The sequence below is a fragment of the Hyperoodon ampullatus genome (assembly GCF_949752795.1).
Source record: "Hyperoodon ampullatus genome assembly, chromosome: 1".
NCBI classification, from domain to species: domain Eukaryota; kingdom Metazoa; phylum Chordata; class Mammalia; order Artiodactyla; family Ziphiidae; genus Hyperoodon; species Hyperoodon ampullatus.
Window position 1 is genome coordinate 204,273,749 of NC_136914.1, and position 19,332 is coordinate 204,293,080.

Genomic DNA, 19,332 nt, shown 5'->3' on the forward strand with positions numbered 1-19,332 from the left:
TTTACAGCAGAAACTAACACACCATTGTAAAGCAATTATACTCCAATAAAGATGTTAAAAAAATAAAAAAGATGAGCATGCAATAAAATGGAAAATAAAAATGGATCACAAAATATTTGGGGAACAACAAGACCACTGAAGACAGACAATAAATTTAATAAACAGAAAACTTGTTATGAAAAGAGAAAGAGTTAATTAAGCAAGAAGAGTAGAATTTTACAGTAACTAGGGATGCAAAACATTAGATCATAAAATAATCAAGAGGGGCTTCCCTGGTGGCTCAGTGGTTGAGAGTCCGCCTGCCGATGCAGGGGACACGGGTTCATGCCCCGGTCCGGGAGGATCCCACATGTCACGGAGCAGCTGGGCCCATGAGCCATGGCTGCTGGGCCTGCGTGTCCGGAGCCTGTGCTCCGCGACGGGAGGGGCCACAACAGTGAGAGGCCCGTGTAGCACAAAACAAAACAAAAAAACCCAAGAGATTATGGAACTTAAAAAGTTTAATCTTTGAAACAAACAAAAAATTCGACAGATGGGCTGAATAGCAAAATGGAAACAGTTGAAGATAATTAATGATCTGTAAAAGTCAGTTAAGAATTCTCCCTGAGTGTAACAAAGGATAAAAAGATGAAAATGTGAAAGAAAAATTAATAAACATGTATGACATATCTAGAAGTACCTGTTACTAATATGACTTTAAGAAGGAGAGAATAAAGAGAACAGGAGCCATGATGTTTACAGAAACAATAAGGGAGGATTTTTTAAAGACACAATAAAGCATGAATACTCAAGATTCAAAGGGTATAACAAGTGTTGAGCCAGCCCAGGTCTACAGAAAGAAATGTCGGGAAACTAAGGAACCAAATCCTAAACATTTCTGAAGAGGAAAAGAGTATCACAAAAATAGAAGAATTAGACTAATAGAAGAACTCACATCAGCAACACTGAATGCAAGAATACAATGGATCAATAGCTTTGGATCAAAGTTTTAAGTGAAAGAAAAACCTTGAATCTCTAATTCTATAGTCATCAAACCATCATTCAGGTGTGAGGTCAAAATAGAGTAGAGTCATTTGTAAAAATTCAGGGGCTCAGAAAGTTCACTAATACCTACCCCTCTGAAAGGATTATTAAGGACGTACTGAAGCCAGAGGGAAGGTAAGCAGAAAGACTTACTAAGTCTAAATAAGATTTACACATTTTTAAGAGTTTTTAAAGGTACCAATTTAAACTATAATTCTAAATGATATCAATGAGAGAAAGTGGGGAAGCAGAAGGAGATGAAAATGTAAAAACTGAGAACAACATAAGCATACTGGGGCTCTTATCTGGAGGGCAGATATGGTATGATACATGCTAAACCAGAGCTTCTCCAACTTTAATGTGTCTATGAATCACCTAGGGATCTTGTGAAAATAGCAGATTCTGTTTCAGGACATCTGGGATGGGGTCAAGATCCCAGGTGGTGTCAATGCTTCTGTGCTCCATACCATTGAGTAGGAAGGCACCAGGTGATGTTAAAAAAAAAAGGAGGTCAAGCATATGAGTTAGAATTTTATAAAAAGAATATATTTATGACTCCCAAAATAGTTGAAAAAAAAAAGAAAAAAGAATAACAAAAAATGCACAAGCAATCCAAGCAGATAGGAAAGAGGGAAAAAGGAAAAACTTGGAAATAGGTTAAATAGAAAGCCCAAAATCAAATGGCAGGAATTATGTGTAAGCATATCAATAATTATAATAAACATGGCTAAACTCACCTATTAAAACTCTTAGATAGGATTTAAAGAAAACAATCCAGCTATATACTGATTAGAGCACAGAAGAAACCTGGAAATAAAGCAATGGAAGAAGATACGTAAATAAGTGCTAGCAAAAGGAAATACAGCAAAAAATATTAATATAAAAAATCAAGGGGCTTCCTTGGTGGTGCAGTGGTTAAGAATCTGCCTGCCAATGCAGGGGACACAGGTTTGAGCCCTGGTCCAGCAAGATCCCGCGTGCCATGGAGCAACTAAGCCCGTGAGCCACAACTATGGAGCCTGCGCTCTAGAGCCTGCGAGCCACAACTACTGAGCCCATGCACCACAACTACTGAAGCCCGCGCACCTAGAGCCCGTGCTCTGCAACAAGAGAAGCCACTGCAATGAGAAGACTGCGCACTGCAACCAAGAGTAGCCCCCACTTGCCGCAACTAGAGAAAGCCCGTGCGTAGCAATGAAGACCCAACACAGCCAAAAAAATTAATAAATAAAAATATAATAATAAAAAAGTTTTTAAAATCAAAATGTAGAGTTAAGAACATTTAAAGAGACAAAGCTAAATATTCATAAGGATAAAAGAAACAATCTACCAAGGCGATCTGTCATGTACATTTTTGTATCTAACATACATATGATAAAAATACAAGGATAGGGCTTCCCTGGTGGCGCAGTGGTTGAGAGTCCGCCTGCCGATGCAGGGGACACGGGTTCATGCCCTGGTCCAGGAAGATCCCACATGCCGCGGAGCGGCTGGGCCCGTGAGCCATGGCCACTGAGCCTGCGCGTCCGGAGCCCGTGCTCCGCAATGGTAGAGGCCGCAGCAGTGCAAGGCCCGCGTACCGCAAAAAAAAAAAAAAAAAATACAAGGATAAACTGCCAAACTTAATCATATCCTAGAAAACAGTTTAAATAGCAAAAACATAAACTTTGCTAACTTAACTAACAAAATTAGATTGATCTAATAGGAATTTAAAGAACATTTTACCCACCCTCCCCCTCCAAAAACCCAGAGAATAAATACTCTTTACAAACACATGGAACACTCACAAAAGACCAGATACAAGACCACAGAGATAATCTCAACAAGCTTTAATTACTGAGCATAGTGAAATAAAGTTCAAAGTTAGCAACAGAAAGATATACAAAACAATCTATAAATAATAGACAAAACAATCTGGAAATTAAAAATAGAAAAATACATACACTCTTGTAGAAAACCCTTTGGTTGATATGTTCAAAATGGAATTAGAAATATTTACAACTAGGCAATAATGAGAAATTGCATATCAAAATCAGTGCAATGTAGTCAAAGTGGTACTCAGAGGAATACTTATGGCCACATGCATAATAGAAAAAAAAAGGAAATAAACCACATTTTCAACTAAAAAAGGTAACAAAATGAGGAAAAATAAACCTGAATGAAGCAAGGAAGAATGAATAAAATTCTAAATTGATCAAATCCTAAATTTATAAAATGTATAGGTATAAAATTCTGTATAATTTTCTCTTATAATAACAGAGTCAAATCAATAAAACTAAACCTGCTTCTTCAAAAATGTCAATAAAATAGAAATTCTGTTGGAAAGTGTGATCAAGAAAAAAGATAAAAGGCATAAACATACAACATTAGGAATAAAATAGAACTATAACTGAAAAATCAGAAGAGACTTAAAAAATAGAATATTATATAATTTTATATTAAACATTTAGATGGACACTTTTCTAAGAAAATATTATTTATCAAATCTATACCTGAAAAGAAATAGAAAACTTGATAAAACTAAAGACCACAGAAGAACTTGACACAATCAGAAGAAATCAACTCTGCAACAGACATCAGGCCCAGATAGTTTTATATGTGTGTGGGAGGGGAAGAGGGCGTTGTTTATCAAACCTTAAAGAAAAGGAGAATTCCCATTCTATACAAACTATTCCAGAGAATGGGAAAAAAAGTAGAAAGCTACTCAATCACTTGATAATGCTGATACCATAATTAAACAAAGAAAGTATAAGAAAATTAGATCAATATTATTTACAACTAGAAATTAAAAATTCTTAAATAAAATATTAGCAAAATGAATGTGGTGTACTGCTTAAAATGACCAATGTCTATCTGAGGAATACAAAGAATACAAGGCATTTGATAAATTTCACAATAAAATTCACAATAAAAACTCTTAGATTTTTAAAATATATCATTTCACTTGACCCTCAGAATAAACCAACATTTTTATTAGGAAAAACAGAAACAAAAAACAAAAAAACCACAAAAAAAAAGACTTAGAAAACAAGGTATAGAATGGCATTTCTTTAACTTGTTAAAGGCTATCTAGCAGGAACTACAGCAGGCATCACACTTAAAAGTTAGAAGCATTTCCATTAAGGTTAGTAGACAAGCATGTCCACTGTCAATGACCACTATTACATTAGAAGCCCTTACCATAAGATAAAAAAAGAAATAAAGTAATATAAAGATTGATAAGAGACACGTGATATTCTGAATATATGATAGTCTACTTAGACAGTCCAAGAGAATCAATTGACAAAGCAATAGAACTAAAAAGAGAATTCAGCAAGGTGGTCATATATAAAATTAGTAACATTCATATCCAGTAGTATCCAATTAGAAAATGTTATAGAAAATATTCCACTCACAAAAGACCTCATAAGAGATGTATACAAAGTCACTTTTAGACTATAAAACTTCACTAAAGAACTTGTTAAAAATTTGAATAAAGATATATATTTATTTATATGTAATATATAATATATAAGATTTATATATTTTATAAATATATACAATATATATGTAATAAATTTCAGAGATGGCAAATAAATTCTTCACCAAATCACACTGTAAGCAGTTATTCTCAATTAAAATCAAATCAGAGATTTTTACAGAGCTCAACAAGCTAATTTTAAAATTCAGATGAAAAAGTAAGTGTGCATAAAGAGGCCAACATTTTCTGAAAGTGAAGAGCGAAGGGAGAATTACTTTCAAGATATAAAAACATTTTATAAAGCTATAGCAATTAAAATAGTTTGGAATTGGCTAAGGAAAAGATCAATGCTCGATATCAGAACACAGAGTGTCTAGAAATAATTCCGTATTCATGGGAATCCAGGGACTGATGAAGGAGGCACTGCAAATCAGCGGGAAAAGGATGGTATATTCAATAAAAAGCATTGGTGAAATGTGCTACTTATTTGAAAAAATAAAGTTAGCTCTATACCTCATATCCACTCACAAAAATAAATTACAGGTGAAATAAAGGAGCATCAGGAGAAAATACGTGAGATTTGGAAGGCTTTAAAAATCATGCACATAAAGTAAAAGCTATAAATGATCAATACACTTGGATCATAATTTTAAAATTTTGCATTTAAAAAGGTACAGTATAGGGACTTCCCTGGTGGTGCAGTGGTTAAGAATCCACCTGCCAGTGCAGGGGACACGGGTTTGAGCCCTGGTCTGGGAGGATCCCACACGTCGCGGAGCAACTAAGCCCGTGCGCCACAACTACTGAGCCTGCACTCTACAGACAGTGAGCCACAACTACTGAGCCCACATGCCACAACTACTGAAGTCCATGCGCCTAGAGCCTGTGCTCCACAACAAGAGAAACCACCGCAATGAGAAGCCTGCGCACCACAATGAAGAGTAGCCCTGGCTTGCCTCAACTAGAGAAAGCCTGCGCACAGCAACAAAGACCCAACGCAGCCAAAATAAATAAAATAAATAAATTTATATATAAAATAAATTAAAAGGCACAGTATAAAAATTGAGACAAAACAGAAAATATTTGTAGTATATTGGGCTGAACCATATAAAACAGCAATCTCATGTGGTTCAACCTAATAATAAGGGCTACCTCCAGATTTGCCCAATGCACGCCTCCATGCTCTTTTCCCCTTCCAGCTGAGTGGGATGAGATCAAGCAAGGCAACCTTAGAAGCCATGTTCTAGAGACAGCAGAATCTCTGTCAGCTTGGGTCTCTGAATGACTGCATGGAACAGAGCAGTTGCTGACCTGAACACCTACCCAGAATGATTATATAGGAAAGAAATAAACTTCTCATCCCTATGCCATTATATTTTTGGAGTTTGTTATCACAGCTTAGCTAATGCTAATTATTATAAAGAAATATAAACTAAAACTAAAAATAAAGAACTTCTACAATCAACAAGAAAAAGACCAGCAACCTGATAGAAAAATTGGCAAAGGACATGAACAGGGAGTTTATAGAAGAGGAAATTCCGTCTTCAGAGTTATGAAAAGACGTTCAGCCTCATTAGTAATCAGGAAAACAAAAATTAAGGGGAGGAAATTACCAAAGAAATAATTAAAGAACATTTCCCAGACCTGAAAGAGACAGGTTTCTTGTTAAAAGTGCTCCAGTGCTTAGCACATAAAAGAGACAAGAAAGCCCAAACAAGCTAGGGTCCTGGTATGAAACAGAATGACACAAACAGCATAAAATGGGGAGAGGGACCTCTAAAACAGATTTGACATGGTAAGGGAAATCAGCAAGGCATGATAAAGCATCTCAGGCGAGCAACCACGGGAAGCTATCACCACTCCCAGGTCTGAAAGGCAAGGATGGGAAGTGGTTACTAGAACCTGGGGAGATCAGTAGCTGTAGGAGAGGGCTAGCAGTCACTGCCAACTCATAACACCACAGAGAGGAAACTGGAGAAATAAAGACCCTGACCTTGTCTTCTCCTGCCCCTTGATCGTCTGCTGATGCCACTCACTGTCTAAACCCAAACAGAAGACAGAGGCAAGAGAGCTCATTGATGCCATCCACAGAGGCCAGCCTCTTAGGGCTAGGAGCAGGGTGAAAAAGGGTGAAGAGTATGTCTGCACCAGCAAATCAAGAATATCCATCAAAGGTATGAAGGTGCATATTGTAAAATTTCCAAACACCAGAGAAAAAGAAAGGATCCTGTAAGTTTCCAGAGATAAAAATCTGGTTACCTAGAGAACTGGGAATCAAAAAGAAATTGAATTCTCTAAAGCAAACACTGAAAGCTAAAAGACAATGGAGCAAGTCTTCAAAATTCTGAGGGTAAATCATTGTATTTGAGAAAAACCACATCTCAAAAAATGTACCTCCTATGTACCCTTTCTCAAGAACAGAGCCAAAGCATTGTACACCTCTAGGGGGCAGGTACCACTCACACTGTATTACATTTGAATGACACTAGCACAGCTGCATGATAAATGATGGTCCCAAGTATGGGCCTGCACAGCAGTCCTGCTTAGAAAGCTACTGGAAGATGCACACCAAGAAGACAAAGAAAAACACACAGGACTCTGGAAACAGGGGCTCTAACTCAGGAGGCAGGTGAGACAATTTCCCAGGAAGATGGACAAGAGAAGTCCCTAGAACAGCAGCTGTGTGCCTGGTCTAGAGAGCAAGGCGCGTAGACTAGGGCTGGAAGATAGAAAGCTCTAGAAGGGAGGTCTCTCACACACACACACACAAATGCACTGACAAGATTGATTACCTCAGGTATCTAGCATTTTGAGAGAGTTGGAATAGAAAGGCTTAATCTAAAACAAAGGCAATTATTAATTCCAGGAAAAATAAAGTTGTAGAAGTGAAAATGTAATCATAATATACCATGTGGCTCAGCTTTGAAGAATATTTATATAACTATAATAGTGTACCTACTGAGTATTGATTTATGTGCATACAGTAATGGTAGAGGGTGTAAAAGAACCTGAGTACTCATCTTCCACACCAGAAAGCCCACAGTGAGTGTCAAAATAGAAATATCAAAAAATAGAAGCATTAAGAAGACCATTACAAAGATGGAGGGGGCTTCCCTGGTGGCGCAGTGGTTGAGAGTCCGCCTGCTGATGCAGGGGACACGGGCTCGTGCCCCGGTTCGGGAAGATCCCACATGCCGTGGAGTGGCTGGGCCCGTGAGCCATGGCCGCTGAGCCTGTGCGTCCGGAGCCTGTGCTCCGCAACGGGAGAAGCCACAACAGTGAGAGGCCCGCGTACCGCAAAAAAAAAAAAAAAAAGCTGGAGGTAAATATCCAAACAAAAAGGCTGAAAGAACTGAAAACATTTACCTCAGGACTGTAGGAATCATAGTGAAGAAAAGTAGAGCAGATGCTGCTAGAAAAACATTTTTAAAAATTTATTATTTATTTTTGGTTGCATTGGGTCTTTGTGGCTGTGCGCGGGCTTTCTCTAGTTGCGGCGAGCAGGGGCTGCTCTTTGTTGCGGTGCGCAGGCTTCTCACTGCGGTGGCTTCTCTTGTTGCGGAGCACGGGCCCTAGGCGCACGGGCTTCAGCAGTTGTGGCTCGTGGGCTCTAGAGCACAGGCTCAGTAGTTGTGGTGCATGGGCTTAGTTGCTCCGCGGCATGTGGGATCTTCCCAGACCAGGGCTCGAACCCGTGTCCCCTGCACTGGCAGGCGGGTTCTTGACCACTGTGCCACGAGGGAAGCCCCAAAAACATTATTTTTAATTACATAACTCTGTATTATTTAATTTGTAAAAATGTAAATGTATAACTTTGACAAAAATAAGTATTAAAGACAGTATTTGGGGAAGACAGGAAGAAAACCACTGTTTATATGTTGTATGCTATGATAAACATTATACCCTATTAAAGTGCCCCAGAAAACTAAGCTTACAGGCAGAGAAAAAAAATGGGGTGTAGTGTCTCATGCTGGGTTGAACAAAATAAAGTTCAAAACGTAATTTTAGACCGAGGGCCAAATGTATTAGTATATGGAATCGCAACACTTACAGTTTTAGCAAGTGCTTTGATTCCTCTTTTTATCTCTTTCCTTTTGTTGGAAAACAGTTTAACCTCGTTTTTGATGGCCTGGAATGGAGAAAGTACATCATTTAAACAAGCAACAGGGACAATAGCGAGATGATAGATACATATGTACATACTTAGATACATAGATAGCACTTCCCTAGAAACAGAAATAAGGAAAAAAATTAAAGACTCATAATATAAAGTGTACATGAAATAATACCACTGCAATACTTTGCTTAAGTCTAAAGTGCTACTATGTAAGTGGCCACTGAAGCAACTTGGAACTGAGGTCAATGATAAGGCCAACAGAAAGAAAATAATTTAGTGAAAAATTAAAGAACAGTTGATAACAGAAAACTAGTCTGCTATTTTATTGGGAACTTGAGTGAGACTCGATAAGCAGGCTAAATCCAGACACAGGCTGCCACCTATGTCACCTTTCTGCACATCAGAAGCCACAATGTCTCTTCTGTCCCAGGCCCACCCCTTCTATTTAAGCCTACCTTGCAGCATCCCCCCAAATGTACTTCAGCATGAGGTATGTTAGTTCATTCTTTGCTTTGGCCTATGTGGACACTTTTCTCGGGTTTCGTATTAGCCTAAGTACAGCACTTAAAGCTCATATAACTTAATCTAAAAGACTGGGCCGTGTTTAGTGTGTTTGCCTGCTATCAGGGAAGGTACACTTATACGATGTAATGGTCTGCCAAGTAGTATCTCTTTCCACTTTCTAACTTTCCAAGGGGTTTCACGGGAAACGAATCTAGTTGGCACCCCTACAAAGCATTTTTTCAAACTGCTCTCATGTTTTATAAATACCTCTTGGCTTTTTTGTTGTATCCAGGGAATTTCCACCGTATTATCAACCTTGACTAATTCCTCTTGTAATGAGTCAACGCTTAACCTCACATTCTCATTTATCTTAGAAGAAGACAGACATATCTTAAATTAAAAATTCATCAAGTTATCCTCCTACCCTACTTCATTTAATTGCTTTGGATCCCTCTTCACTTGTTGCATTTTAAAATATACTACCAAACATTTTGCCTGCTCAAGATGTAATGTTTAGTTAATTTTATTCCTTCCATTCTGTGCTTCTATCAGCCACACTTTTCACTGAGAAAGCAGCAATGATCAGACAGGTCACACGTTCACCAGATCACTCTTGGCCTTCTTCCTGTTACTGTAGACCAAATGCTGCTGCCTATCAAGGCCCTCCCCACCATTTGTGCTTAGGATCTTAATCTTTTCCTCCTTCTTGAAGCCTTGGCACTTAAAAAAAATTTCCATCACCCTTCTGCATCATCCATTTCTGCCTTCTACTGAATCTTCCCCTACAGTATCTAAACATGCTCTGGAATCTCCTGTCCCAGGAAAGCTACTCTCCACTGACCACCACATTCCCCTTTAGCTGCCACCCCATTTCTGTGCTCCCTTTGCAGCAAAAAATCTTGAAAGAGTTTGGAATGTCACCTTCTGCTGGTTCTCCTGCAACCTCACTGGTTGCCCCTTCTCAATCTCCTTCGCCTCCCTGAATTCTTCTCCTGGAGTTCTAGAAGTTGCTCTATCTTGGTCCCCTTCTGTTTCTCACCATCCACTCTTCCATGATGATCTTACTCAGTTTTATGGCTTTAAATTCCATTCATATGCCCCTGACTCTCAAATCCACATCTCGAGTCCTGGACTCTCCCCAGAACATCTACACAATGGCGTACTTGGTATCTCGCTTGGATGTCTAACAGTATTCTCATGCTCAGTCCAGGGAACTGATTTTAGATTCCCTTCTTCCTCCCCACAGTGGCTCCTCTCCCCACCGTCTTCCCCTTCTCTGTGAATGGTACCTTCTTTTACATAGTTCTTCAAGTAAAAAATCTAGGAGTCACCCTTGAGTCCTTTCTTTCCCTTTCCCTCTATGTCCAATTCATCAGAAGTTCTGTCAACTCTACCTCTGCAAACGGCCTGGAAACTACCACCTCTCCACAACACTCTTGCACTTCTATCACTGGTACCTAAGCCTTCTAACTCCTTCTCTGCTTCTACTCTTGTGCCCTACAGGAATCATTCTCCACACAGCAGAAGTAATCATTTCAAAAACGTAAATAAGATCTTGTAAATCCTCTGCTTAGAACACTTTAATAGGTTCTCATTACATGTAAAATTATGTCCAAATGCTACCTGCTTGACAAAGCCCTTCTTTACCTGTTTCTTTCCCACCTCCAGGACCTTATCCCCTACCACTCTCTCCCTTGCTCATTTCAGCTGCACAGGCCTTTTTTAGGTCTTCAAACGTGCCAAGCTTTCTCCCTCTGCCCTGAGTGCTTGCCCCTCCCCCACGTATTGGCACATTTCTTTTAAGTCAGATCACAGCCTTTCTCCGTGGAGGGGCTATTCCAGCCAAACACTATCACACCAAACCATTTTTATTTGGTAAATAGATCTTGTTACTACCTATTTTCTTCTTATTTATTTGATTATTTATCTATCTCTCTCTGCTCACACCCAACCCCCAATTAGCATGTAAGCTCCATGAAAGCAGAAACTTTTCCCGTCTTTTCATGCCTGTACCCCCCAGAGGCCAGCACTTTGTAGGCACTCGATAAATATTTGTTAAATGATTGAGTGAATAAATGTTCTCTGGCTAGACACATCCTAAATAATGTATGTGATGTAAAAGTATAGAGAGACTAGTTTGAACAAGCGCCAGAATTGTAGTAGATTTTTTTTTCAAGCAAGCCCAGACAGATCTTGTACTATGGTTTAAATGAGATCTGAAATGTGATATTTGTGATTGCTTTGAGAAAGGCTGAATATTTTCTCTTAAATGTAGTGTATGCTCTTTTTGAAAATCATGAGGTAGCTGGATAAAGAGGAATATTACTAAAATATCTGCTAAAAGAAAACCATAAACTGAAAACTGATATCTGATGTAGAAAGGAAGGAAGGAAGGAAGGAAGGAAGGAAAGAAGGAAGGAAAAAAAGAAGGAAAGAGGGACTTCCCTGGTGGTGCAGTGGTTAAGAATCCGCCTGCCAATGCAGGGGACAGGGGTTCGAGCTCTGGTCTGGGAAGATCCCACATGCCACGGAACTACTAAGCCCCTGCGCCACAACTACTGAGCCTGTGTTCTAGAGCCCGTGAGCCACAACTACTGAGCCTGCATGCCACAACTCCTGAAGCCTGCACACCTAGAGCCCATGCTCTGCTACAAGAGAAGCCACCGCAATGAGAAGCCCGTGCACCACAAGGAATAGTAGCCCCCGCTTGCCACAACTAGAGAAAGTCCGTCTGCACGCAGCAACAAAGACCAAACATGGCCAAAATAAATAAATAAATAAATAAAATTAAAAAAAAAAAAAAAAAAAGGAAAGAAAGGAGGGAGGGAGGGAGGAAGGAGAAAGAAAACTATAGTGAAACTCAACTGCATGTTCAGATTCTGATCCCAAATCCAAGGAATCTTTTTTTGCTATACTTAAATAATCATTCTCCTCGTCCATGGTGTTCTTCAGGTAAGTTGAAAGTTGCTGGCTATATTCAAGAATTTCATTGGCTAAGTTTCCTCCAAACTGCCTATATTAATAAAAAAGAAAACACATAGGCTACAAAATCACAATTTGAAAAAGACACATTTAGCAGTATTATTTCCAGATACTTAACCATTTCTACACAAAGAAATATGTGGATAGTTCTCCGCAGTGCCCTGTAGTTATTAGGACTCTGCTTCTTAGAGGACAGTACTTTCATGGGCTCCAGGACATGACAAACTTCCTGACCTCCCTGGGGTCATCTCTCTTCACACTGTCCCCATACCCTTACCCTACATGCCCTCTGTACCCATCCACCCCGGTCATTGTGCAGAAGAGCCACTGCTCTGGTTGAACCCTCAGAGATAGTAGGTGCTGTGCTGCTTCACATATATAACCACATTACCACATTCAGTCCTCATAGCCCCCACCCCACACTCAGGAAAGTATTATTACTTCCACTCAATACACCAGGGCATTTCAAACTTCAGGCACATCAGCATGGCCTGGAGGGTTTGTTAAAACAGATTCCTGGGCCCCACCCATAGAGATTCTGATTCGAAAAGTCTGGATGAGGCCCAAGAATATGCATTTCTAACAAGCTCACAGGTGCTGCAGATTCCACCTTGAATAACATGGTTACAGATGATTTAGAGGGGTTGTCAGATGCCTAAGGTCACAAGTGCTGGACCAAGTTTTCAAACTCAACTTTTTTTGAGTCAGAGGTCCATGAGATTAACTGCCAATGGATGGAAATGTCCTCACTGCTGTAAATAGGGCTCCAGCACGTTTGCTGTTACTTGAGATGCTATGTGATCCCTTACTACAAAGAACGCATTAGGATTTATATAGTGAGATACAGGTTGGTGTTTTATTCAGGATTCCACGTATAAAATGGGCATGATGATACAGTCAGTCGTCAAATGGGTCTTTGAAATAAGTGGTGACCAAAGTTGCTATGATATAGAATCTCCATAATATGTAACATTTCACAGTGTCACTGAGATACGCCATGTTTTATTATTGTTCTGCTCACAGGAGGCACCGTGAAATAGTATTTTTGTGGAAATGAATTGCACATTGACTAGTGACATGCATCGGCAGATCAAACAAAGTAACATTTCAAGTCCAAGGTGTCACCTTCATGTTCTCTATGCCCTGGCCATTATCTGTATGCTTGGCTAATATTTGTTTATTTAGGATTTTAATTTTAGTCTAAGCAAAGTCTAAATAATTTAATATTGTCTAGGCAAAGTCTAATTAGGAAAGTAAACGTGTATGTGTTTACAGATACGTACATACCTATGTCAGGATTTTTAGGGATAAATAGGAGTTTTAAAAATGATCTACTGTTCAGAATTGTCCTCATTCCTTGTGCTCCTCCAACAGATGTTATGAAAGGGAGGACTGGTCACTTCATAGGTCTTAACTGGGTCTTTTTATTTTTTGTATTTTGATGCTTTGACATCTGGGGTCTTGCTAATAACCTTGGAGGAAATGCCCCTCCCAGGACCAGCAATTCATAGAGATGGTAAACAACTCATCTGGAGCTCACCTTTCAAATGCAAACCCACCAACTCAGAGCCCACATCCCCAACCAAATCCTCTATTGGGCTTTCACACTTGGGACCACTATTTCTGTCCTAATCATCCCTGGGTCAAGTACCAGAAAACTAGCAGCAGCCCCTATGGCCCAGAACCCACTGAAATTATCCAAACTGGTCAATCCTAAACCTGCCTGCTCCTTCCCATAGAAACCATAATGAAGACATTTGCCCACATTTCCCTGCTCCCTCTGCCTCCTTACCCTCCCTGGTGCTTCCCCATGTGGCCCCCCCATAGCATGGCATATCCCCTCCTCTTGGGATCATTAGTATAACAATCTTTTCAATGGCAGTTGTATCCTGTTGTGTTGGCCTTGCTATTACCTAAATAATAACAATATCTTTATTTTAAAACACCGTATCATGTGAGGTTGCTTATTGTATACTGTACTTACCTCCATCTCAGGTTAACAAGGGTGCTGTCATCCTTCCCATTCACCAGAATGCTTTGTCCATCCATTGAAATTCTCACCGATTGAATTCCATGCCCCTGGTGAGAATGACTCCGACACCGAACAAATGCTTCCTTAATAGTTTTAGGAACAAAGTGCAGAAATTACAAATGCGATTCTACCACATGGTTTTTCTAAGGGGGTTACGTGCACTTTTGCTTGTGGATAAACCTTTTTCTATTTGTTAGCAGCATTTTAGTTGGTATGGAGTAGCCTCTTAATAATACATAGCACTGAAAATTCCTAGTACAAAATACATTCACCAGTACTGGTTTGTTCACCCTTCTGTGTAATATGGAAGAAGAGGTATTATTATCATCAATTTATAATAGGAAAATCAGACACAGAGAGGTGAATGGACTTGCTGAAGACTACGAGAAGGGGCCTTGAGCAAGCAGTGCGGGCAAATTCAGATGCCTTCAAGGATTAGGCAAGTTCCCTTTATGTGCAGAGAGGCTGAGTGTGATGAGAGAAGGTGATGGGCTCTGTGAAGAATGACAGAGGATGCCAATTAAACCAGTTTAATTAGAACCCGAACAAATCACTAATTGGTACAGTGCAATGGTTTAAACTCTTTGACTAAAAACTGAGATTTCTTTGTCACACTAGTTATCAACCATGATGCCTTTAAAATTTTTTTTAATTTTTTGAATAGTCAATACATTCAAATGTTTCAAAATTAAAAAACTATAAAAGAGTATGCAGTGAAATCTCCTTCCTGCCCCCATTCCCCAACACCTCCCAAAGGCAATCAATATTATTAGTACCTTCAATATCCTTTCAGAGTTTTTTTAATGTACATAAACAAATTTTTATACAAACAATTTTTAACATAAATTGTAACATAATACGTATATTACACACCTTGCCTTTCCTCCTTAACAATATATCTTGGGATTCTTTTCATACCGTTTCATAAAGATTTCCTCATTCTGTATTACAGCATAATATTCCATACTTTATTTATATACTGTTTATGTATCATTATTTATTTATCCAGTCCTCTGATGATGGACATTACGTTGCTTTTACAAACAGTACTGCCATGAATAACCTCCTATATGAGGTACTTTGCATAGACTCACCCAGAAAAACTCTGACGTCTTGCCACTATCAGTTGTAGCGTACATTTACAAATCATTTGAAAAAGAGACAATGTAGCAGTGTTTGCACATTGTTCACCTAAAAATAATTTCTAAGGGATTTAAGATTTTTCCTATATAATATCACTTTTGCCCAACTATATTCCAAATATGCTTTCTTGCACAAGTGAGCAAGGAGAGCTGGATATGCACAGCTAGGGCCCAGTTTACCTGTGGCCCCATGGGAGAGTGTCATGTGGGGTGATTGTGATGCTTCGGGTGTGTGGGGTAGATCCCTGGGTAAAAATAATTGACCGAATTAAATTAAATTGATAACCAGTACTACTTGGTCTCAAAACCTAGAAAAGGATCTTTCACTTTTTTGGGAGAAGAAACTATTTCCATTTTTTCAGAGATCTGAGAAAAATGGAAATCAGAAATCGTAGTGGTACTGGTGACATCCAGGTCTGCAAGTGACAGGGGAGGACTCAGTAAGGGCCACACCCTTCTCCCTTATGCTCTTCTAGCATCACATGAAGAGTCAGGTGGGGGGGGTGGCAGCAACCAGCCTAGAGGCCCTCCAGGCCAGGGAGCTAGCCATAATCAACCCTAGGTTTGCACAGCAATTCACTATTTCCAAAGAAGTTTTGCATGTACCCTCTCACCAGCTCTCACCAGGATCCCACAGGGTGAGAGCAGGCAAGGCTTCCCTAAAATTGCAGAGGAGCAGCTGAAGCTCAGTGAGGCTCAGTGAGTTTCCAAGACACACAGTAAGTGGTGATGGAGCTGGGCTGGAGCTCACCTACTGTATCCCAGCCCCATGTTCCTTCTTTGCAAGATCTCAGTCTATTTGTTGGCATTTCCTCCCTTAGAGATTCAAACCTTAGCACATAAATACACCCAGTGTTGGAATCAATAACACCATTAGGGCTAAATAAGTTGTGAGTCAATTTACTTAAGAGTTCCAATTCCTATTGTAAGAGCTTTTGTTCCTTATATGAGATCAAGACACACATCCCATAACTGGAAGAAAAAAAAAGGAGTTTACCAAAGTATGAATATCTCGGATACACAGAATTCCACATTTAGCTATTGTTATGAGCCACAATCCATGTGGAGACAGAGAGAGCATTCCAGGTCCATATTGTTTGCTTTGTACTTTTTGGTATGACTTAAGAATGCAAATACCACTATGTTCCTGCCAAAGAAAATGACCACATTATAGAAAAGATCAGGCAAGTGTTAACTTGGGGTTTGCAGTTGAGCATATAGAGTCAGATTCAAATCCCAAAACACTGTCATTATAAATAAACTGATAACATGATAAAGTGGGCACCTGTATTTGCACCACATTTTCTATCTCTGATTGCAAGTAAAAGTTCGTTTTGGCCAACTAAGAAAAGTCTTCTTTGTATATTAGCTACCATTAAAAATCCCAGCCTACAACTGACAATCTTTATTTCTCACTAATCTGTTTCATATACCCCTGTGCTCAAGTCAAAATAAATGAGTCAATTTACCCCCATGTTTCTCATGTATGCCCACCTTCAAACCTCTGCATGTGTTGTGACTTTTGTCTGGAATGCCCTTCCCCATCCCATCCCCACCAATTTGGCCCCCCTCCCTACATCAAGAACCCCACCTCCCTGCCAAGATTGCACGCAATATTTCTCATGTCTAAATCTGGCCTATTCTTCAAAGTCCAGTGCAAATATTACTTCCACCAGGAAGCTTCTCTTGAATCCTCCTTACGATAAACCATTTCTTCCATCTCTGAATGTCTTTGTCTCAGACCTTACTGACATTGTCTACTCTGGGAGAGAAGCCCTTTGATTGAAGGATTTAGAAAAGCAAGGGTGATAGATAATCTGGGTCAGTATATGTAGCAGGAAATGACACAGTATGGGAGAAGTTTGAAGAGAGTATGATGAAAGGATGCCAGAAACATAGTTTAGGTATTTTGTGCAATTTTCTTTAGGACTCAGGTACAAAGTTCCACCAAAAATCATCAATCCTGTAGCTCCTGACACCTGTGGAATAGATTTTCTAATGATAGATTTTTAAAAAATAGTTTTGAAAGGCACTAAACTAATATCGTGTCATCTGCACTTTTATCTGACAAGTATGATGTTGTAAGTGTGAGGTTGCTCAAATGTATTTTATGATGAATTAAAAAATCATGCTAACATATATCTAATTCAAAGAAATTACGTTACTATAATATAGACATTTGTTAACTGGACTAGAGTGTTAAAGCATGGATCACGTCTAATTGATACGATGTGTCAGTCTTGACAGCTAAGAAAAATGATAGCACGCTTAAGTTTTGGCATACTTTTTCAGGAAGAAGATAGCTGCAGATGTATGGCACTTGGTTACAGAAGCCATATATTCGGTTACTTTGAAAGTTCAAGACAGCTGAAGACAGAGTGTGCTCTATCTCATACACGAACTTATGAATGAATGCATCTCTCAGCCTCCCTCGTTCATCAGCAAAGCTTGCAGAAACTATAAGATTTGGGGAAGAAGAGAAATCACTTGCACCATATATTGATTTTATTTTTAAAAAATTGTTCTGAAAACTATGAAAAGCAAAATAAAAAAGTTAAATGCTCAATTAATGCAGAAACTCTTAGGAGATAAAAATGGTTGGAAAGCAACTTGGCTCTGTTAGAAATACTTGAGTATTAAATGACTAATAGTGAGTAAAATATCTTTCATAAAGCCCTGGTTAATTTTATCAGTTAAGTAGAGACACAGCATTAAAAGAAACTCATGATGGTCTAGAGAGTCTTAATTAAGACACAAAAGTACTTTGAGGTTTTTGACTCTCTTATACTCTATAATTATATATTTGCAAAATAGCTACCCAGATATATTTGTTATCTATTGATAAAACAAAGAAAGTGTCTATTTTATCAGACCTTTTTATCCTGAAAGCTTTCTTTATAATTTTATCAGTGAAAGTAACTACACAGTAACCTATCTGAATTTGACTATGTACATTTAAGGCTACAAAAAAGAGACATCACAAAATGACAAATCAATTTGACAAAAGTGACAGTTGATCCTGTTTTTTCTCTGATAATAAGACAGATTCATATGAATGACAGGACCTAGAGGAAAGTCCACATTTCATGTTATTTAGCAGCCATATCAATTTCATTTTGCAAGACACAGAAAAGGTGGTGGCCATTTTAACCTCTTCACATGTTAAAAGGAAAAAAAAATGCTATCACCAGGAAAAAAAAAAAAAAAAAAAAGAAGGAAAGCTATAGCAGCTATTCAACTGGATGCCCAGGACAGAATTTGTTGCTCATTTTTTTCTTTACCTTGTGGTAGTATTTTAGGCAGAGTAAATATTTCCAGCCTGCTTCTTCCTGTTTCTGGAAGTGGGGAAAGCACCATCACTTCTACTACGTCTGTTTCCAAAGGAGACACTGTGGATATTTGTAAAATGCCTTTGCCCACCTCTGAAAGCAAATGGAAATCAACACCACAAGTCATCGTTGATAAGTTTATAGAATCTTTTATACTCAGGTAAGATATCACATTATAGAACTGCCTTCACTAAATCTTTAGATCCAAATTTATTTACTGGATATTTAAGTGACCTTTAAACATAAGTGATGGAAACATTTTTGATGAACAGATGGAGGCTTCTCCATCTAATTTACATATTTAGGTTACCTGTTTGACCTCATTAAACAACTGGATTTGCTTCAACTCTGTCTTAAACCATCTCATCAGCTTCTAGGATTTCAAGATCAGAATTCTATCATTAAACTTTGAACTACAAATCTTCATTTCCAAATTTATGGTAAAGATTCCCAAATGAAGAGTTTATTGGCTTCAACTCTACAGAGCTTGTCAGCTCACCCTATCCCTCTACCTCCATAACATTCTTTTTCCCTGAGTTTTTACTTCAATTGATGACAGCACAAACTTCCACCATCCAGGTTAGAAACTTTGGAGTCATTGCTGATCACTCCCTTTCACATATAATCAATTATCAAGTCCTACCAATTCCATCACTCAGAGCTGTCCCCTCCTTTCTCTTCCCATGACTGCTGCATGGGCTCGTACATTGTGAAAAAGAGCACAAGCCCTGAGCCGGTCTTCC

At 38.9% G+C, this 19,332-nt stretch overlaps 1 protein-coding gene across 1 annotated transcript in view; it reads right to left on the reverse strand.

Moving 5' to 3' along the window:
- Window positions 1-19,332, reverse strand: part of CFAP43 (cilia and flagella associated protein 43) — a gene marked incomplete at both ends in the record, with an annotated part of 104,078 nt that overhangs the window by 37,958 nt on the left and 46,788 nt on the right. Inside the window, 7 exons of the mRNA XM_079703140.1 lie at window positions 8,535-8,612; window positions 9,372-9,464; window positions 11,970-12,117; window positions 14,071-14,201; window positions 16,258-16,407; window positions 17,545-17,717; window positions 18,542-18,682. Coding sequence (XP_079559266.1) covers window positions 8,535-8,612; window positions 9,372-9,464; window positions 11,970-12,117; window positions 14,071-14,201; window positions 16,258-16,407; window positions 17,545-17,717; window positions 18,542-18,682 — 914 coding nt within the window. The remainder of the gene's footprint in view (window positions 1-8,534; window positions 8,613-9,371; window positions 9,465-11,969; window positions 12,118-14,070; window positions 14,202-16,257; window positions 16,408-17,544; window positions 17,718-18,541; window positions 18,683-19,332) is intronic.